The following is a 23,134-nucleotide window of genomic DNA, read 5'->3' as shown; positions in this document are numbered from 1 at the left end:
AGTCAAGAGCAGTGAGGGCAAGAACCTGGGGGCAGGTGCCAATGCAGAGGCCATGGAGGGCTGCTGTTCACTAGCTTGCTCAGCCTGCTTTCTTACGGACTGGGACCTCCCCCACCACTAAGAAAATGTCCTACAGCTGGACCTCATGGGGTCATTTTCTCAATTGAGGCTCCCTCCTCTCTAATGACTCTAGTTTGTGTCAATTTGACATAAAACCAGCCAGGACAACTGACCCCTTGTCAGCTTGACACACAAACACATCACTTTTCAATTAGAACCTTTCCTTTCTCATTTAGCCTGGAGATGGCAAGTTAATATTAATATCACCATACAAAACATAAGTGACTTTCAGAGTCCCACAGTCTTTACAAATTCAAACACATTAAAAGTTCAGTCTTGGGCGGCGGCGGTGGTGGTGCACGCCTTTAATCCCAGCACTCGGAAGGCAGAGGCAGGAGGATCTTTGTGAGTTAGAGGCCAGCCTGGTCTACAGAGCAAGATCCAGGAAAGGCGCAAAGCTACACAGAGAAACCCTGTCTTGAAAAACCAAAACAACAACAACAACAACAAAAAAAAAAAAAAAAAAAAAAAACCAAACAAAAGTTCAGTCTTAGCCCGGCGGTGCTGACACATGCCTTTAATCCCAGCACTTGGGAGGCAGAGGTAGACAGATCTCTGTGAGTTCCAGGCCAGTTTGGTCTACAAAGTGAGTTCCAGGACAGCCAGGGCTACACAGAGAAATACTGTCTCAAAAAACTAAAATGCATACATACATACATAATGAAAGGGAGAAAGGGAGAGAGGGAGAGAGGGAGGAAGGGAGGGAGGGAGGGAGGGAAGGAGGGAGGGAGAAATACCGAAAATCTTTTGTAAAAGTTCAAACTCTTTCAGCTGTGGGCTCCTGCAAAAATCAAAATTAGGTTAATACTTTAAGAGGGAAGAACCAGGGCACAATCACAATCTGAACAAAGCAAAACCAAACTCCAACACTGTAAATAACTTAAGGTCCAATATCTGGGATTCACTCATGATCTTCTGGGCTCCTCCAAAGGGCTTGGGTCACTTCTCCAACTCTGCCCTCTCCAAAGCACACAGCTCATCTACTAGGCTCCGGCTGGCTCCACTTCACTTCTGCTGTTCTTGGAGGTCATCCCACAGACTGGCACCTCACAAATGCTGTGGCCTCTGCTGCAACTGGGCTGCACTTTCACCAACAGCCTCTCCTCTTCATGATGCAAAGCTTCAGCTTCTCTGCATGACCCCTTCAATTCTGGGCCTTCAACTGCCACTGAGGCTACACCTTCACTAATGGCCTCTCTTGACCTCTCACAGTGCCAAGCCTCAGCTGCTCTCCATGACCCCTTCATGCCTTCAAAACCAGCACCACCTGGGTGACTCTTACACTACCAAGCTCAGAAACATGCTCAAGGTACAACCTTCACCACCACTGAACATAGCCAAGATGATCACATATAAGCAACCTGAAACAGTTCAAACTAGTAAGGCTGCCAGAGTCGTTAACAATAATTTTGAAAGCAATTTTCAGTTTATCTTTTATTTCTTCAGTCTAATATCTTTTGGAGAAAATATAATGAAATAATAGCCAGGTGTGGTGGCACACGCCTTTGATGCCTGCACTTGAGAGGCAGAGACAAGTGGATCTCTGTGAGTTCAAGATGAGCTGGTCTACATAGTGAGTTCCAGGACAGCCAGAGATACATAGTAAGACCCTGTCTCAAAAAATAGATACAGAGAGAGAGAGAGAGAGAGAGAGAGAGAGAGAGAGAGAGAGAGAGAGAGAGAGAGAGAGAGAAGAAAGCATAAAGATCCACAAAGATCATGACTCTAACATCACTAGTACACTTCTTTTTACTCTTCTTCATTTCTTTTTCTTCAACCAAAAGCATACCTTTTGGGGGTGGGGGGCAGGGAGTCTCATGTAGCTCAAGCTGCTCTCAAACCACTAAAGAGAGCAGGGTTACCTTAAAGTCCTGATCCACCCTCCTCTACCCTCAAAGTGCTAGAATCTGCCCGGTGGTAGTGGCACACACCTTTAATCCCAGCACTTGGGAGGCAGAGCCAGGCAGATCTCTGTGAGTTCGAGGCCAGCCTGGTCTACAGAGCGGGATCCAGGAAAGGCGCAAAGCTACACAGAGAAACCCTGTCTCGGGGGGGAAAAAAAAAAGAAAAAAAAAGTGCTAGAATCACAGGTAAGTATCACCATACCCAGTTGGTGGTGTGCTAGAATCCAAACCCAGGGCTCTGTGCACGCTGCACAAGTACCCTCCTGGCTGAGCTGCAGCCCCAGCTCTGAACCCATCTTATTTATGAGGATGCTCTCTACTCCACAAATGCAGCTCCCACGGTACACAATGGGAATGCATGTAAGTGCAGCTTTTCAGGTACCAAACCCAAGGTAATCATGAGAATGTGGATGTGCGGTATGCATTCCAGGTATGGAAACATGGAGAAAATAAAGCTTGCTAACAAGGACTTGTCCAGCAATGAGTTCATAATTCAGGTAAGTATAATGGACAAAGTTCTCATTTACTCAAGGACTAATGCTATCATTCAGTCTATTTTTAAATTTAAAATATTTTTCAATCCTAAAATTCACATGAAAGCACAAAGCCCCAGAATAACTGAAGCAATACTAAGAAGAGCAGTGCTGCAGATAACGCAAGCCTGACCTCTGCTTACACTACAGAGCATAATAAGGAGACACTATGACACTGGCACAAAACAGCCACACAGACCATCAGGAAAGAAACCCACACGTTACAGCTATCTAATATTTATCAAGATATAAGAGACCTATGCTGGAGAAAAGACAGCCTTTTCAACAAATGGTTCTGGGAGAGCTGGATTTCCAAATTCGAGGAATCAAACTAGATCCATATCTCCCATCCCATATGAAACTCAATTCAAAGTGCATCAGAGACTTTAGTGAAAAAAAAGCCTGAAACTTCTAGGGGAAACTCCAAGATACGGAATCAGCAAAGGCTTTCTGAGAAGGGTTTCTGTAGCTTGGGAGGAACTCCAGAAACTGACAATGAGATTCCACACCACCACACGGGCAGCACACTGGAGAAGGAGATCTCTGCCAGTCACAGACTGGGCATCCAGAACTTACAAATAACTTTTTAAAAAAAATTAAACACCAAAAGAACAAACTTTAATTGAACAGGCAGTTCCCAAAAGAACTAGCCAAGGAGTATTTGGAAATATTCACAGTATCCTTAATCACTGTGGAAAAGCAAATGAAAACTACATTGAGATTCCATCTCACCCTAGGAAGAATGGCTATCATTAAGAAAACAAGGGGCGTTGGTGGCACACGCCTTTAATCCCAGTACTTGGGAGGCAGAGCCAGGCGGATCTCTGTGAGTTCGAGGCCAGCCTGGGCTACCAAGTGAGCTCCAGGAAAGGCGCAAAGCTACACCGAGAAACCCTGTCTCGAAAAACCAAAAACCAAAAACCAAAAACCAAAAACAAAAAACAAAAAAAAAAACAAGTGACTAAAAATGCTGGTGAGGGTGTGGGTAAGAAATCCTTATACACTGATGGTGAGATGTAAACTGGTATACGTCCTGTGGAAATTAGCATAGAAACTCCTCAAAATAACTAAGAGTAGGGATGGGGAGATGATTCACTGGCTAAGAGCACTGGCTGCTCTTCCAGAGGACAAGCGTTCAATTCCCAGCACCCACATGGTGGCTCACAACTGTCTGTAACTCTAGTTCTAGGAGGTCCAACACCATCTTCTGGCTTCCAAAGCAGACACCTGGCAAGTAGTACACAGACATACATACAAGAAAAACGTCCAAACACGTTAAAAAAACAAAACAGAAAACATCAAGAAGGCTAGGTGGGTAAAAGCACTGGCCACTAAACCTGACACTTGAGTTCAGTTCCCAGGACCCACACATTAAAGAAGAACCAACTCCCACTAGTTGTTCTCTGACCTCCACAGGTACATGGTCTCTCTCTCTCTCTCTCTCTCTCTCTCTCACACACACACACACACACACACACACACACACACACACGAAGAAAAGAGAAAGAGAAGGAAGGAAGGAAGAATTTTTAAAAATAACTCCTATGTGATCATAAATAGCACTTCTGGGTATACTCCCAAAACACTGAGTCAGCACACAGCACACAGTTGCTGGCACAGCTCTGTTTATTGTGTGCTATTTCCAGCAATCTAACATGGAACCACCAAGATGTCCACCAGCAGATGCTTGTACTCTATAAAGAAGCAGCTGTTTTGTTTGCAGAAGAATGGACAGAACTAAAGGTCATTGTGTTAAGTGAAAAACAGACAAGAAAAAGACAAAATAGGCTGGGGGGGGGGGGCGGCGGCGGCGGCGGCAGCAGCAGCAGCAGCAGCAGCAGCAGCAGCAGCAGCAGCAGCAGCAGCAGCAGCAGCAGCGGCGCACGCCTTTAATCCCAGCACTCAGGAGGCAGAGCCAGGTGGATCTCTCTGAGTTCGAGGCCAGCCTGGGCTACAGAGTAAGTTCCAGGAAAGGCACCAAAACTACACAGAGAAACCCTGACTCGAAAAACCAAAAAAGACATGATTGGTTTGTGAACTTTTTCTATACATGCTGTTTATTACACAAAAGGTATGAGTTAAAGGATACAATTTTATATTTTTTCTTAAACTATGTGCAGAAAGGACAAAGTGCTTAAAAAATAACAAAGAACAATAACAGAATAATCTAAAGGACAAATATGCCAAAAAAGGGAACAAAGCTAAAGAGCTTGGCCATGTAAGAATGTGAAAATTCTTAGTTGCCAAAAACCTTAAACGGGGTGAAGAAAGCACAGGACCAACGTGTCCTGTGAATCCTGAAACCATGGTCAAATGAAATGATTCTGAGTTTTCTATGAACTCCATGGTTTTAGCACATCAGCGAACGCAGTCTTGCTGCTGAGGCAGGCGCTGTTGCTGACAGCACATGCAGGCGCTGGGGAAGCTGGAGCGGACAGACTTTCCCTCTCCTCCTGGATCCTCCATAGTGTGTCACCCCGGTGACTGACAAGCAAAAGGAAGGCAGCTGCTGGGCCAATTAAACTCTGTGCCTCTCACGCTGGTGTGTTTGCTGGCTCACCCTGGACAGCAAAGGAGCCAACACAGACTTCCTCACCTCTTCCGTCCTTCGCTTCTTATCCATCTATACAACTATAGTGCTCCAGCGTTCCTGACTCTTGTATAGATGACCACTCCCTGCCAAATACACAGAATTAAAGACGTTTAGGGCCGGGGATGGGTATAGTGCTTATGGCACTAAGAATGAGGATCAGAGTTCAGATCACCGACACTGACCTCAAAGCTAAGTGATTCCAGGAACATCAGTGACCCCAGTGATGGGAGACTCCCTGCAGGCCTACCACCTACCCTAACGATCCAGTGAGAGACCCTACCTCACAAACCAAGGTACAAAGGCTGGGTCTGCCAACACCTGGTTGTGGAGGGGTGGGGCTCAGGCCTCATCTCTCCCTGAGGATTTATACGCAATTACAAGTGAGGGGTGGAGACATTACTCTCACCTACATGTTAATTTAAACAATCCAGTGAACCTCACTGAGTCACACACAAAAAGAAAATGGCAGACAGGAAAGCAAAGGGATTATCAGGAAGGGAAGGGGGCAGGTAAGGATAAAGGGCAAAGAGGGATATACAGTTGAAATATATATACCTGGCAAGAAGGTGTCACAGTGAAGCCCACTGCTATGAATAATTAATATATGCTAATAACGTATTAAAGTATAAGGCAAACAAGTGATTGAGAAAGGCACTTGATATTGAGCTCTGGCCTCTACACACTCATGCTCACCTGAACATACATAAACACACATATATATACATACATCACACAAATAAATAAAATACTGAGGACTGAAGTAAATAAAGATTTAATATGGTAGCTCACTGATGCACTGATGTCTTGTGATCAGTGTGAAATGTGTCACTAGTCACTTCAATGTTTTTCCCTTTTTCGATTGAGGTGAAGTTCACATGAGATGAGACTACTCATCAGCAAGTGTGTGCCTCGGTGACACTTACTGGATGCACAGCATTATGAAGCTGCCATCCCATGAGTGTGACTATATTTTAACAGGTGCACAACTCAGATTATCCTTCTAACGAGGCACCCTCACTTCTATGCATAGGTCATTCTCAGCAGGTTAAGAAATGCGCAAGAATAATCCTGTAAAATAGGTACTCCCTGTAACTAGCAAGTCAAAGAATCCTACCAAGTCATCCCATTAGTACATGCATTCATTCAGGCAGTCACTCATTCAGCTCTTCCTTGGTGCCTACTGCCTCCCTCGAAATTGTGGAGATGGACACCCAGGCATTTGTAGTGCTGAGCCAGGACTGTGGCTTACACAATTATAGTCAAAGGAGGGAATGGCCAGTGATGCCCAGCAATAGAATTGTCAAAGCAAAGGCAAGCTCCATGACAAAACAATGACAAGATCAAGATGGATGAAGAATATGAGGACACTGAGCAGGCCAAGGAAAAGGGGGGGGGGTCCTGTAAGGGCCAGCCAGCAAATGAGATCCTGTCTCAAAAAAAAGAAAAGAAAAGAAAAGAAGAGGAGGAGGGAGAGGAGCAGGAGAAGAAAGAGGGGCAGGAGGAGAAGGGAGCATTCTAGGTATAGGAAAGAGTAGTGAGCCACGTCTAGCTAGACTGCTGGGTATAGTTGTGCTGCAGTGAAAATGCAGTGAGGACTTCAACATGCCAAGCATTCCTCTAAGGGCCAGGTGCCATTCCCCTTAACATAGTCAAGACCTCCTAAGAGTGAAGTCACTGGCCACAGAGCTGTGCGGAGCAGAGCTGGATCCTCACCACTGTCCAGCTTCAGAGTCTCCTCATCAGTAGAGGATTCACACTACAGCTGTCTGTTGCCAGGCTCTTCTTTGTAATAAATCTAATTGCAGAACTGCAGTTTTAAGGCAGAAGCTACAATGTGGCACTAACACTGACAGTGAACAATGAGTGGGCACCACTAAGAACCCTCTGGCCCCGGGGAGGAAGAGAGCAAGTGACAAACCACATCAGGTAATGTCTTCTGTCCGGCTCACCACGTGCTTATCGCACTGTGTGCCTCTCCCATGGAGAGAGGGCAGGGCTTTAACAAGGTCAGTAATATAAGCATATTTATGTCTTTCAGCAATTACTTGAAAGGAATAAGAAGGAGAAACGAGAAGGAAAAGAAGCCAGAAAAAGGAAAATCATTAGAATGCCATTTACAATAGATCCAGAAGGTGATAAACTCTGTGAGGAGTCAGACATGAAAGAGCAAATGACTCCCAAGGACATGAGTCAAGGGAGCTGCCGGCTCAGAGCCTATGTCCCAGGCTGCATGGACCTAGAAAGGCTATGAAGAGTGGACTGCAGAAGACTGCTAACACGATCCCATACCACTAAACAAACTGAGTCCAAGGTGAGCGACACAGGAATGCCAACTGCAAAGAATTCAGAATGACTAGGTAATAAATACTAAAACACCAAAGTACAGATTATTAAAATCTGAAATTAATGTTATAATCCAGAAACAAAATACTTCATCACAGAGATAGAGTAGGGATCTGAGATATATTCTTTCATAAAAGTGATGTCATTGCAAGACACAGATCTACAGGATGCAATCTTACACATGAGCTTCAAACAAGCTTCTCAATGGAGCTCCACCAGAGAAGTCATTTAAGGACCGAGGTGCTGGGGGAAGGCAGAGGAGGAAGCAAGTAAGAGCAAAGCAGGATACAAAGGATGGAGACGTCACAAGGAAACTCATTACTCTACATGCTTAAATAAAACAGATAAGTAAAGCCAGATTCATATTTTATTAACATGACAAGTATAACAAGATAAATACATCATAAGATTCTCAAATTACATAATTAATGTAGCTTATGTGACACATTCCTATTAATAATCTTTTATTATGCGTGAACAGTAAAATAACATTAGATAAGCAATGAAAAAATCTAATCAGAGAGGCTTTCTGACTTTCAGACTGGAGTCTTATTGACACAGTGCTATCTAATACTAATCCTTGGATTTAGAAAGCAGAAATCTCTTCATAGTGGTAAACAAACAAGCTCCTACGAGACTGAAGTTTTAATTACTATCACTTCTGCAAATACAAGATAAAAACAATGTGCCTCATGATAGCCTCTTATGTAAAACAGGAAACAATGTATTCTATAAGGCCAATTAGGTTACATAAATAAAACAGTCATGATACTGGGATGAGTACTGAGCCTGGTACTACATTAAACATGTCTGTCTTAATCATGACTTCTAGGGAGATTTTGTGGAGAGTGGCTGCCCCCTTTCTGAAGTTGTCTGTAAAGATTAGAAGCCAATGACAAAATATGCTGGTGCTCTTCAATAACCCACTAGAAACAAACCTATGAATCAGCTTTAGTAGCAAGTCTAAAAAACACAAGTGATAGTACCAAGTAGTAGTTATTTACTTTTATACAAAATAAATATTTATTGAGCAACTATATTATCCTTGAAACCAAAAGAGATATGGTCCCTGAACATAAGAAACTAGAGCTCCACAGAGGCCAGATAAACACCTAAAAAGACAGAAATACAGGAAGAAAGAAAAAAGATTCCAGACAGTAAGATGAAATCAACCTCAAAAGCCATAGACTATAAATGCTCTTAGAATTCCCAGGTAGCTGAAGTCACTACTGTGTTCCTTCAAGGGGAAAGGGGATGAGGGGTCGGGGAAGCATCTTGGTAGTAGAGAAGCAAAGCTCTGTCTATAGTAACATCCTGCTTGGTTTTATCTATCTCAGATAAAAAGGCCTAATCATCAAAATTCCTAAATACAATGGTATTGAAGGAAATAAGGCTGTCTCAATCCTGTTCTCACCCTGCCCTGCTGTAGCCCTAGGAAGTCAAAACACTCCTCTAAACCAGCTTCCTTATCTGTAAAATGCAAACAGCACGCCCTTTCCTTACTAGATAAGAACTGAACAAGTGCACAGACAACCAGAGGCACCTGGCATACAGCAGGTGCCTAAAAAATGTTAGCTGCTACCTGAATGACAGAAAATGTTATCACAACCACAAAAACAGGACAATTATTCAGAATCCTGCATTTTTACTTAACACATTCAATTGAAGTATGATTAAAAAAGAAAAATGTATCCATATTTAATATATAAAATGTGATGAGTCTAAAGTTAAGTATACACATATGAATATTTCTTTTAGGAAAGTGTTTAACTCTCTTTTTTTTTTTTTTAGGTGTTTAACTCTTGGTGAGGGGCCCACTATGTTTGAAAGGCCCTCTAAGACTCATACTGGGGTGTGGCGTGGTGAGGTGTGGTGTGGACCTGATAAATCATGCTGGAAGGTTCCTTTGTGAAAGATATCATACCCAAATGGAATACTACAGATTGGCACATTCACAAACCTTGTCTTGAGTATTTAATCTACCAAATTAACAATGTAAAGAGGAGCAAAGAACTCCCCTTAAATCATGTACCCCAGCTCCATGTTCAGTTAGAAACAAAGAAATCTGGAATTTATAGTTACTCTCTTACACAGAACCCAAAAACCCAGAATTCAAAAAAGCCCAAACTAGTAGTGACTGGCAAGACCCCAAGACCCAAGCTAGTAGTCAGCCGAAGCCCTAAAGCCCAGACCGGCAGCTGCGTGTGGTACAATCTGTGGGTGCTCTCCCTATCGCTGTTCAGATCTCACCAATGGGGTGTGAAGAGTCTATGGATCAGTTTGGCATGTGACTGTACAACCACAAATGTGTTAGCAGACCCAGCCAGAAATCATGACAATGGTGTGATCATGTGAGTATCCTGGCATGACTAAGAAAATAAACCAAGTCTGCTTGGTGGTGCCCACTGGAGTTGAATAGCATCTTTCCCAAGGTAGCTTTCACTTCCAATGTAGAAGAATTACTCTCAAGCTACCAACAAATGATCACACAGAATCAGATAGCTCCTATGAACTCTGCAGATTGATATCTGGATCCTTATAACATGATGACTTGTGATTATGAATACAGAAAATAAACACAATCTTCTGGAATAGTCATTTAAGCATCACAGAGTGAGTAAATACTGCAGTGAATCCTAACGCTTGAAATAGAATCTTCCAGAGTCCAGAAATCCACCTGGCTGCCAAGAATAATACTTCCGTGGTTCAAGCAATACCAGTACCCTGAGGGGCTTTCACTGACATAACCATATGAGTTACTACATGTTGGTTAAAATAGAAAAACCAGGCATTTGTGACTGTACAGTTTGCAGATTATCTTTAAACTACTCATAAAGATTATACAAATATAGAAGACTCTAGGACTAGGCAGCATCTGTGTAAGATGTTTGATTATATGGGGTTTTCCTCTGTTTTAAGGGGGGGGGAGAGACACACAAATATCCTAAACCAATATCGCTGAATTAAGCCCTGCGATGAGAACAGAACAAATACATGAGCGGTTCTGGCTGTGGGCTGGGGCAGAAACAACTGCCACAGGACAAAATCGAATCAATTAGACACTGAAGAAAACCTTTCCGTTCACCAGGCTATAATGAAGCAGGGTTTGCTGGGTTCCCCAGGAGTCAAACAAGCGCACAGTGTCTTCTCAGCATTTCACACATGATTTCTATTTCAGCTCTGATGTCAAACTCAACATCACACATCATGGCACAAAGAAAGAATCAGTTTAGCTAGTTGAGTGAAACACCAGACAGCTGCTAGCAGAGACAGGTCACGGCTGGGGAGGGGCACAGCACATTCAGTTCGCTGTGTTTTCCTTCAGAAGAATGTCAATAAAAACCATGGCCAAATGAGGTATTGAAGGGAAAGTCCCGCTATGCTGTAAACCGCTGGGTTAACCTAACAGTGGCAGTCAGGCAAGTTTGCAAAGGGGAACCCTGGCCAAACGTACTTACGGCTGCCAACAACTTAAAGAAAGCTGTCTTTCACCCTCAGTGTCCCAAGGAAGGGACCGGTCCCACATTTAGAAACGTTATTTCGGGGACCAATGGCAATTTATTTTGATAGAACCACTGGATGTTTTTTTCTTCAGTTCTCAACAAAGGAGCCATATTAGGAAATAATCTTGCAAAAAGCAAAGTACCCCCTCCCCCTTGCCCACGATCGATGCACACACGCGGTGCACAATGGCCGGCTCGCCCGCACTCGCCCACGCGGCCGCTGAACACCATAGCGGCCCCGCCGCAGCCCCTGCGCCCGAGGCCCGGCCGTCGCCGGGAGCCGCTCAGCGCTCGCTCCGGGGCTGCCCGCCCCCCAGCGGGGCCCAGGGGAAGCGGCTGCCAGCAGCCCGGACGCCGATCCCCGCGGGGCAGGGGGCGCTCCGACGCCCACCTGCGGGCCTAACGGGGCGGGCGGCGCAGCCCCGGCCCAGCACGCGGGGCTGAGGCTCAGCTGTCACCCCGCCCGGCCGCGCGCGCCCAGAGGCAAGAACTTGGCGGGCTGTGGGCGCACGGACCCGGATGGCCTCGGGGGTCCCGCAGGTCCCGCAGGCCCTCTCCTCCCCGCAGCCCCGCTGCCGCCGCACTCACCTTCTTCCGGGGCTGCCATTTCATCATATTTGTACAGCCGACCCGGGGCGCATCAAGATGTGGGCTGGGGGCTGGGGGCAGATGCTGGGCGGCGGCGACTGCAAGTCATGCTGCCTCCTTGCACCCCCTAGTTCTTTCCCGTGTTCGCAGCGAGAGGGAAGAGCCTGGGAGAGGACCGACAGTCTTCGTCTTCGGTTCAATGCCGCGGCCACGACACTCTCCCACGGGGCTATGAAGTCCCAGCAGCCAGCTGCTCACCCGGGCCGGAGCGGGGCATGTTCCCCAACCCGCGCTTACGAAAGGGCCCCGCAGCCAGCGACAGGAGCTCTCCGATCGGCCGCAGACCCCTCAGAGCAGAGACCCACAACACGAGCTGCCACAGGAACCCGGCCGGGTTCCTGCCATCCAAGCCCCTTTTGGCGAATTCTCTTCTCGAAAAGGATTAGACAAGCAATGAAACCCTCACACGCAGCCTGGAGCAATTCCCAAATTCTGGGTGTATTTCTCGTTTGTAAAATTTAGCAAAGAAAATTCCAAAGATCTGTAATCAGAGCTTCTTTGCGCAGTTTTCTGCTTCTTAGACAACTTGGGATCGGATCTGCCCATCCGAAATGCCTACCTTCCCAGAACAGGGTAAATAGGAAAACTTGGTTTGTGTGTTTAGATTTTTTTTTTTTTTTTAATTCCCAAGAACCTTAGTGGGAAAAGGCTGGAAGGAAATCCTGCAAGAACCTAACTCCACAGCTCAGTCTGCACTAATGACTTCCTTCCCTTCAGTATGAGCACAGCCCAGCTCCAGCCACACAGAGCACAAGGTTTCTGGGTCTTAGTGCCACGACATCTACTACACAGCAAAAAAGTAAAGCTACAGTTCCACAGGCAGCCACAGGCTGGCTAGGAAACCTCTCAAGAGTTCTCAGATTTGTGTGAACTATATGGAAAAATAAAGAGGGCAAGAATCCAAATCAAACGGCTACAAAGGGGCTGGGGAGACGGCTCCCCAGTTTGCACTGAGGATCTGACCCTAGAGGCCACAAATTACTTCACAACCAGGAGCCACGCCAGTTCCAGGGGATCTGACCTCCACTGGCTCCTGTACATGGCTGTGCACCTAAACTCATACAAGCAGACACATTTAACATATATAAAATAAATAAAAAATGAATCTTTTGAAAGGCCATAAACATTTTGATTTAAAGAAAAAATACTTGAGATACAACAACTAAAAAAAAAAAATCAGAAACTTTGCCCAAATGAACTTACATATAAATTTTATTTGCTTCTCTAAATTGATTGCTTTTTTTAAAAATAGCAGTCTCACTATATAACCCAGGCTGGTCTTGAACTTGTCAAGCCATCCTTCCCCTTCACCCTCCTGAGTAGCTTAGCTGGACCTATAGGCACAGACCATCACACTTGAATAGCATTAATTTTATCACTATAAAATATTACTATAGGGACTGAGTTTTATTCATCTTTTGCATACTGATTCCATCTTATGGATGGCGATTAATCTATGAATACAAAATACTATGTAATACTACTATCATTTATTATCCAACACGCCTGTCAACTCCCAATTCCACCTTAATGTTATTTTGGTTGCTGCTAATATAATCGGCAGTAGAAGGTACTATCCTAATAACAGATGCAGACATTATTAACTGATGCAGTATAATCCAACATTCCCTACACACTGGCAGAACTCACTTATACAGGGAATCACACACAGGTGTGTTGCTACAGCAGATTATAAATAGTCATTAAAACACCGGAAAGAATGAGAGTCAACCTTCAGTGACCACATAGATCTTTCTCATTCTATTTTCCATAGGAGGACACTGAGACTCACAGCTGCTGCTCAACTGAGATACACATACAGAGTGTGGGGGCTGGAATTTAGACCCACAGGACCTTACTTCAAAGCCTATGTCCTTACACACTGAGCACCACAGCTGTGTGCCACATAACCCTGCCATGTCCTTGCACAGCTCCAGGGACTGGGATCTGACTGAGGTGATAAGGGAATAAAGAAATGACAGACAGGTGGACACTCGGACAGAAAAGCTGGGGTCAGGTGGACTGGGCTCTCTGATGGAGAAACCTCATCACTCCCAAAAGCTCAACAGGTTTATTATAGAGTTGAACAGAGATGGGGTTATTGCACTCAGGTAAACAAGGAGTCATGATTATTATATGCAGATGAACAAGGAGACAGGTTTAGTGATCTCCGCTGCAACAGTCTTTGTAAGGGCACAGTCTTCAGGACTTAAATATCCAGGGGAGAAAGCTATGGTAGACATTTTCTGTACATATCATCAGCACTTGCACTTAAGTCTCCCAAGAAGGCTTTGCCAACTCTCTGAGCCTGAGGCTCTGTGGTCCCTGACAAGGCTGTGCCCATGTCAACAGCACACATTCACTCAGGGCTTCACTCGCTCAGGACCTTCTCTGTTATCTACACACCCCTCATCATTAGTATAAGCCCCAACTGTTTGTCAACCCCTTTCCTGGGTGCTACAAATATGAGGAAGAGACTGTTCCAAATCATGACTTCAGCCACAAAGAAAGCCAACATTCTCAGTGTACTGTGACATACTCAAATTATTCTGGAAACTTTGTATACATATTCTACTAGAATTGAAAATTCCCCATCAACCTACCTAAAATCAGCCTCCCTTCCTAACCATCCTGTTTCTGTCTGTGACATCACTATGTTCCCAGGACCACAAACTCACCCCACATCATTTCTCACATCCAATCTATCCCCAACTCCTCTCGCTTCTTTCTTAGATATCACTTTCAAATTTTTCTTGCTGGCACACGAAGCCAAAGCCTCATGAAATATTTGCACCAACTAGGTACAAAGCATCTTAGAGGAAAGAAAGGAACAGATGAAATCCCTAAGCTAAAGGAGGTTACTAAGAAGTCAGGACAGAAAACCACTGCCTAGTTGGTTAAGTAATTAAGGAGCTGTGTGGCCAAAGGCTTGTTGTGGGAGTGATGTGGAGAAGACACCTTCACAGAAGGACTGGCAGCAGCAAGAATGCAGGGGAGATGCAACTCTCCCAAAGCTAGAAGCCAAGGTGCCTGGCACAGCTGCCTCTGAGGATCTGATCCCACCCCCACCTTTCTGAGCTCATTCTCCCCATTCTCCCTTCCTGGGTCCCCACACACCGGCTTCTCACTGATCCCTGAACATGCCTAGCACACATTTGTGGTGTCCTGAACCTGGACCAATCTCTGCTTGGCTCCTTCTTACACTAGAAAGCTATCTAAAATGACAGCTCTTTTCTATCCTCTTCACATTGCTACATTTTAGTCCATAGCTCCATCATATACTTTGTTTTTTATTTAAAAAAAAAAGTCTATTTGCTCCACAAGAACATAAATTTCAAAGGAACAGGAACTTTAAAAAAAAGATTTATAGCTGGGTGGTAGTGGTGCATACCTTTAATCCCAGCACTCGGGAAGCAGAGCCAGGTGGATCTCTGTGAGTTCAAGGCCAGCCTGGTCTTCAGAGTAAGATCTAGGACAGGCACCAAAACTACACAGAGAAACTCTGTCTTGAAAAACCAAAAAAAAAAAAAAAAAAAAAATTATTTTTATTTTATGTGTATGGGTATTTTGCCTACAATGCTGGGGAAGTCAAGAAGAGAGCAACAGATCCCTGAACCAGAATTAGAGATGGTTGTGAGCCACCATACAGATGCAGGGAATCAAACCTGGATCCTTGGGAAGAGCAGCAAATGCTTTTAACCCCTGAACCATCCCTAGCCCCAGGAATAGGACTTTGTGACAATGCCCAACACGACTGGGCATGGTGCTGACATCATTTCAGCACTTGGGAGGTGAAGGCGGGATGGAAAGTTAGAAGTCACCCAGGTCTACATAGCAAGATCCTGTCCTGGATATACACAGACAAACCAATATCCATCTACAGGCCCTAACATGCCAAGTAGACAATAAATATTTTTTGAATGAAACAATGAAAGAGAGAGAGAAAGGAGAATAATATGAGCAAAAGGAACAAGCATATGTAAGATGTGCATGTGTTAGAGTACCTCAGTGCTAAAGCACCTGTCTGGCATGTGCTTGGTTTGACCTCTAACACCACACACACACACACACACACACACACACACACACACACACACACTCAGTGTAACTTTTTAAATGAACAAATGGGGCACTCAGCATGTGATCACAGCTCTAGGAAAGCAGATGCAGGAGGATCAGGAATTCAAGGTCATCCTCAGCCACACAATGAGTTCTAAGCCAGCTGGGCTACCAGAGGAGATCCCTATCAAAATAAAAAACAAAACAAGAACAAATGGAGAGAGAGCAGAAAAGAACAGTGACTGGAAGAAACTCCGTTCTACTTCATACAAAACAGAAGATGCTCTGTTGTGGGAATCAAAACAGAGTTTATTGTATAGAATAAAAGACACTGAAAGGGTTAACAGTAAGACAACAGCACAGTTGAATCCCTCCCACCCCTCTCCCTCTCTCCCTCACCCTCCCTCTTCCCCCCTTCTCTCTCTCTCTCTCTCTCTCTCTCTCTCTCTCTCTCTCTCTCTCTCTCTCTCTCTCTCTCTCTGTCTGTCTCTCATGGGTTCTAGGCTGACCTTTCATGCCTGTGCTCAGGATACCATCCTGACCAAGTCTCCCAATTGTTGGAATTACAGGCATGTATCAAGTCCAACCCAAAGCAGCATTTAATTTTAACCTACCTAATACAAAAGAAAATATTAACTCTGATTTTATGAGGCTCTTCTTATGACTTTTTTAAACCTCTGTGCATGGTTAAAAGGCTTATTATACCTCTTTGACAGATAATAAAACCAAAGTTCAGAGAACTTGCGTGACCTGTTCAAGGCCACATCATAGTTGACAACAAGCAAAGACCCCGACTCCCAGGCCTGCTGGGGAGATGAGGATGGTTGGTGGTTGTTTCTTTTGACTGCCTCTGACTTTCTGCTTAACACACATTTTCAGAAGGGTACGGAAAGTGGCATGAAGAGATGAAATGGATGTAAAACAAAGGGAGTTATAAGGATTTTGACCCTGGAGTACAGGAGGTAAGCAGCCATGTCAAAGCCTCCAATCTGTAAGGAGGAGCTGCAAACTTCTAGATTTCTTTTTGCTCAAAACTCTCCTAAAGTATCCTAACAAGCCAACCAAAGCACACCCATAAGACTAAAATCCATCTGCATGTCCTAAAGTGTGGTTGTTGACTTAGCCACTCAAGGCTCCACTTTCCCCTATGAAAATTAGGCAACCAAACAGTTGCTAATCTGTGGGGTCTTTTCTAAAGGCATCTGCAGTCCACCTCCACAAGACCTTGGTCTATGAAATCAACCTTCTAGCTCAGATCATACGAAGTTATTAAACGGAGGGTAGCAGTGTCGCAATCGTGGGCTGTATCAATAAGGGACACAGAAAATGCCGTGTGTTTCTGTCAAAAGAGAATCAATCCAATTACATCAGAGTGATCCAAAGCTTTCAGGTGACTTCCAATTGTTTAGATATCTCACCTGTGGGTCACTTATTTGTAATCTGCGTGGGATTTCTTCCCCTGGAGTTTCTGACTGTTTTCACTTTCACTTAATAGAAGACCATTAACTAGAAGCTTTTAAATACCAACACCATCCTGAATCATTTTATTTTTTCTCTCTTTGTACCTAATGTACTGGGCTTAATAGAAATTGAACTGGTATTTATACCTGAGATATTCACAGCTTCACCTTCTACCAATATATATGCACCACCAGGAATTATTTATATGAAGCTACTAAGTTACCACAGGTCAAAATGACCTACACACACATTAATATTATTGCTTCCAAGATTCAAAACTCAACAGCAATGATATATTTTCTAGATCTTAAGTTACTAAAGGGCATTTTATTACCTCCTGATTTTTAAAAGATACTTTAAATTGTATTATATATATATATGTTTTTACGTACATGTATGTCTGTGCACCATGTGTATGTCTGATACTCGTGGAGCCAGAGAAGGGTATCAGATCCCCTGGAACTGGAGTTACAGATGATTGTGAGCCATCATTTGGGTGCAGGGAATTGAACCCTGGTCCTCTGGAAGAACAGCCAATGCTCTTAACGGCTGATCCTAACCCACTGATTTTTTAACACAAAACTTTGCAAATGAATTCCTTAAACACAGTTGCTGTAAGCCAGTCTAGTACATAGTGTGTACTTCATTAACTACTGATCTATCTAAATTTGAACAAAAGCACAAGTACATGAGTGGTGGAAGAGTTCCTAAGGACTGGCGTGTGTCACACTGATCATAGCTAAAGGCCTGGAAATGCCAGCCTCATGCTTCTCTGCAATGATTTTGTTTTAAACACAACGTGAAACTGTATTTGGAGAATACAGTTTCCTGTTGTTCTAGAAACCTCTGAATTATTTTTAAGTACCTTAGAGAGGTGTAGAGAATGTAAAAGGACAAAGGGAGAAGTATATCTGATACCAAGAAAATTTACTTCATTAGTGACATTTCACACATAACTATGTTAAAGTCTTGCTTTGCTAAGAAACTACAACAACTTGCCACAGTCTGAGTGAGCCACATGCCCCCTGGCTGCAGGAACTGCCTCCATCCTCCTACTCCACAAGGTCCACTCCTAAGGGTCTTACCTCTCCTCCTCCCATTGGCAGCAGCTCTGGAGAGGCTGGGGGTCCTGTTTAGTTCAACACTAACTGAGCACCCACTGTATACCTCGGCTCTGGGAGCCAAGACAGAAATGAGTGGTGGCAGCGGTGCTGGGGGGAGGAGCGGTCAGGTACAGTGAGGTGCACAGCTAACACAAGAGCAGCAGCCAACACTCCCTGATCACACCCTGGGCTCCTGGGAGTGCAAACCCAGTGCCTGAAGACGGAGGGGGGGGGCGGGGGGGGGGGGGACGGGACAGGGACGGACTTGGGAGGCCCATTCTGACCCTGGGGACAGGGAAGCCCAGGGAGAGTTAAATCTGACTCTGATGGCTGGAACAGGCCACAGCATTTTTTCAAAAAGCAGAAAGAGGCTCTGAGTGGCAGTGTTCTAGACTCAGGGAAGAGCCCACATCTGAAAGGCAAATCATTAGCAATCATCCAATAGACCCTAAAACACAAGGCAAGCTATAGTGGAATGAAGTTAGGAAGACCATGTTTCTTCCATTTGGAGGTCAATGTGGGCTACAAGAACAACTCTTGTCTCAAAAACAAAACAAAACAAAACCACTAAAAAGGGGCAGGGCAGCCGGGCGGTGGTGGCGCACGCCTTTAATCTCAGCACTCGGGAGGCAGAGGCAGGCGGATCTCTGTGAGTTTGAGGCCAACCTGGTCTCCAAAGCGAGTTTCAGGAAAGGCACAAAGCTACACAAAGAAACCCTGTCTCAAAAAAACAACAAAAAAAAAAAGGCAGGGCTGGAAGATGGCTCACTTGGTAAACTGACTGATGATGTGCAAGCATTGGGACCTGAGTTTGAGCCCCAGAACCCACATAAAAAGCTGGTTGCATTAGAATGCAATATAAGCACATCGTTGGGGAAGCAGAGGCAGGAGGATCAACCCTGGGCCAGCCAGCCTAGCCTAATCAGAAAGTCCCAGGTCCCAGTGAGGGGGCCCGTATCATAAAACCAGGTGAGTAACATCTAAGAAATAGTACTTGAAGTTGGGCTCCATATCCATGTGTACACACTCTCACACATGCACAAAATTTTTTTTTTAAGTTTAGAATGCTAGGAATGCTATGAAAGAGTATTAATAATACTAGTCATCATTCACTGAGTACATTCAAACACTGAAACATTTTAAATGACTATTTTATTTCCTTCAAATAATATTATCTCAGTGCAGAAAAGATAGCTCAGTAGTTAAGAGCAATTACTATACAAGTATAAGAACCAGAGTTCATACATCAGCACCCATATTACCATCAGGGTATGGTCCTGAGCATAACCTTAAACCCAGCACTGGCATGGAAGAGGGTAGTAGAGACAGGAGGATTGCTGGGGCTTACTGGCTGCCAGCCTGGTTGAAAAACATAAGCTCCAAGAGCAGCAAGAGGCCCTGCTTCAAAGAAATGAGGTACAAAGTGATAAAGGAAGCTGTCTCACAGGTGCCATGCACATGCACTCACATATACCACATACACATGTACATACATCATACACACACATACACCACACACCATAAACATGCACACACATACAACACATACACACAACACATACACCACACACACTTACATACACAATACACACACTCATATACACCACACACCATACACATACACACACATACACCAAACACATAATCATATACAACACATACATATACCACACACACACACACATACACACACATACACCAAACACATACTCATACACACACACACACCAAACACATACTCATATACACCCCACACACTTATATACACTATATACACACTGACATACACCACACACACTCATATATACCACACACCATACACATACACACATACACCAAATACATACTCATATACACCAAATACATACTCATATACACCACACACACACCACACACACACCACACACACCACATACACTCACATACACCACACACACTTACTTACACCATACACACACTGACATACACCACATACACACATACACCACACACACTCACATACAATACACACCACACACACTCACACCCATCACACACACATTCACTCACATACAAGACACTCAAATATGCAATAAAATAACATGAAATAACTTCTTCATGCGAAGGGACTATTAACATTCCCATTTTAGGAAGAGGAAACTAAAAATACAGGGTCAGCAAACGCCCAGTGTAGCGTGTCCACAAGGGGCTGGAATTGAAAGGAGGCGCCTCCTGACTCTGCAGCTAGACTACGGTGATGAGCCTGCACAGGATTTCACACAGCGGACTGGCAAATCCATCTGGGTTTTATGTTGATAATCCTGTAAATACTCTGAAAGACAGAATACGAGAACAACACAGGCAAGAAGATCAAGTAAGTTTCTGTGGCAATAAATCAATAAGGGATGAAGCAGCCTTGAACTGGGGCAGCACACACAAAAGAGGAGCCTTCTTAGGAGAAGCTGCTTGTGAAGGGGCCAAGAGGGGAAGATTTAAGGATTATCTCAGAATGTGTCATCTTTCAGAAAAGCAAGCACTCCATTAGTTAAAGTACAGCTCACAGAAGGAACAGGCAGACTCCAAATTCAGCTTGAGACCTGAAGAGTGACAGATACTGAAGTGACAGATGCAGCGAAGGGGATTAAGGAGGAAGAGGCTTGGTCTGGAAATGGACAGATGGATGACAGGTAGATGACAGGTAGACAGACAGATGTTAGATAGATAGATAGATAGATAGATAGATAGATAGATAGATAGATAGATAGATAGATAGATAGATAGATAGATAGATAGATAATAGATGGATGATAGATGATAGAGAGATAGATGATTGATAGATAGATAGATAGATAGATAGATAGATAGATAGATAGATAGATAGATAGATAGATAGATAGACAGGTGATGGATAGATAGATAGATGATAGAGAGATAGATGATAGATATGATATAGTTTACAGACAAATCAGTATCGAGACAAATGCACACATGAATAAACACAGCTATAAAGACTACATTAATAACACATAAAACTTTAGGTATTATATTAATAACACATAAAAGTTCTCCAAAGATGTAATGTGGACAAGATGAGAGAGATAAAGGGCTGCGGCATGGGGGAGAAGGAAGAAAGAGGGAGGGAAAGATTAAACCTGAATTGTATCCTTTTGTTTTTCTGTGTAACCGCTCTGGTTGTCCTGGAACTCACTTTGTAGACCAGGTTGGCCTCAGATTCACAGAGATCAGCCTGCCTCTGGCTCCTGAGTGCTGGGACTAAAGGTGTGCACCACCACCGCCCAGCTTTAACTTGAATCTTAAGCAATGTTATATATGTAATTGAATGGAGAAGATAGGATCTCCTATATCCCAGGCTGGTCTGGACTAGGTATATAGCCAGGGATAACTTTGAATTTCTGATCCTTCTGCTTCTACCTCCCAGGGGCTAGAACTACAGGCTTTGGCCAGGTTTCCTGGTTTAATATATTTCTTTTTTAAAAATACAGCTGCCTTCACTGCCAGAGAGGATGGGCAGGCTGACTGGTCTCCTTAAGATAGCAATTGTTATTTCACTAATACTGCCTGATGCACACTCAAGAGCCATCATTTGCTACCATGTGACCTTGTGTTACTCCATTTTGCTGTGTCTGAATTTTTACCACTCTCAATGGCATAATAGCACCTACCTAAATATGGTCATTGGAAAGATTATATGTTTGATTATATATACACATAAACATATATGCAATATCTCCACTATGAGGACAAGCTTGAATATTTAAATACAGTTATTGCCAGTGTAGTTTACTGTGCTACCCGTCTGGGTTCGGTTTTTAAATTTTCCTTCTTGTTATACCATGGGTTGTGTATTGAAGTAGTGTCATGTACTGCAGTGGTCCCGTCATTTTCCAGTGTGATTCTTGCTGCTGTCCACGAAAGAACAACTTGCTGGTCTGACATAACTAAAAGACTGAACAAAATAAAGGGGAAATGCTACCTTCAAAGCATGTTAGACAACAGGTGGCACCATACTGTGAAAGTTGAGAAGTAGAGGAAGGAAAGAGAGCCCTGCCATGGCCCTGGCTTCTCCTTGAAGGTACAATCCAAGACCCCCTGCTGCCTCGGCAGCACCAAAGAACACAACAGCCTCCTGGAGTTAAGAAGGCGGAAATCAGGGTTTGAAGAAGATAAAACAGCTGGAATCTTCTAACCAGGCTACAGAGACACACAGCTCCAGGAATCAACTCAGAGACCTACGACAGCTGAATGCCTATTTTCTCTGTGTCCATAAGAACCTCCACAGAGGGAAGAAAGGGAAGCAGCACCCTGTGAGAGAGGAAAGGCATCACCCAGGACATTCAGCAGAGATTTCAGAACATCAGGTCCTGGGTATTTGCCCAAAGGGCTCTTGTGCATCACCAGTACTTCCTGCAGCTCTAGTCATAACTAAGGAACCAACATCACATGTCTGCAACAGAGGAACAGACAAAATGTGGCAGTGGTGGTGCACACCTTTAGTCCCAGCACTTGGGAGACAGAGGCAGGCAGATCTGTGAGTTCGATGCCAACCTGGTCTATAGAGTGAGTTCCAGGACACCCAGGGCTACAGAGAAACCCTGTGTCAAGAAATAAAAGAAAACAAAAACATGGTTTAGACACACAATGTATTTTTTCAGCCATAAAGAAGAATGAAATTGTGCCTTTTGCAGGAAAATAGATGCAACTGGAGACCATCATATTAAATGAATTAAGTCAGTCTCAGGAAGGCAAAAGTCGTATTTTCTCTCATTTACGGTTCCTAGATTTTATATCAGCATAGAATCATATATGTACATATGACATAAGAGTAAAAGTGAAACTGTCTAGGAAACAAAGGAACTCACGGGAGTTG

At 44.0% G+C, this 23,134-nt stretch overlaps 1 protein-coding gene across 4 annotated transcripts in view; it reads right to left on the bottom strand.

Moving 5' to 3' along the window:
- Nucleotides 1-23,134, bottom strand: part of Ttc28 (tetratricopeptide repeat domain 28) — a 425,155-nt gene that overhangs the window by 306,919 nt on the left and 95,102 nt on the right. Inside the window, exon 1 of one of the 4 annotated variants that reach the window (XM_016002626.3) lies at nucleotides 11,585-11,749. The exons of the other annotated variants lie outside the window; for them this stretch is intronic. Coding sequence (XP_015858112.1) covers nucleotides 11,585-11,611 — 27 coding nt within the window. The 5' untranslated portion in view covers nucleotides 11,612-11,749. Of the gene's footprint in view, nucleotides 1-11,584; nucleotides 11,750-23,134 lie in introns of those variants that run through there. 4 annotated transcript variants of the gene reach the window in all.

This window comes from Peromyscus maniculatus, chromosome 23 (assembly GCF_049852395.1).
Source record: "Peromyscus maniculatus bairdii isolate BWxNUB_F1_BW_parent chromosome 23, HU_Pman_BW_mat_3.1, whole genome shotgun sequence".
Lineage (NCBI taxonomy): Eukaryota > Metazoa > Chordata > Mammalia > Rodentia > Cricetidae > Peromyscus > Peromyscus maniculatus.
Note: the sequence above shows the minus strand (reverse complement) of the source record. Positions and strands in the feature narration are given on the sequence as shown.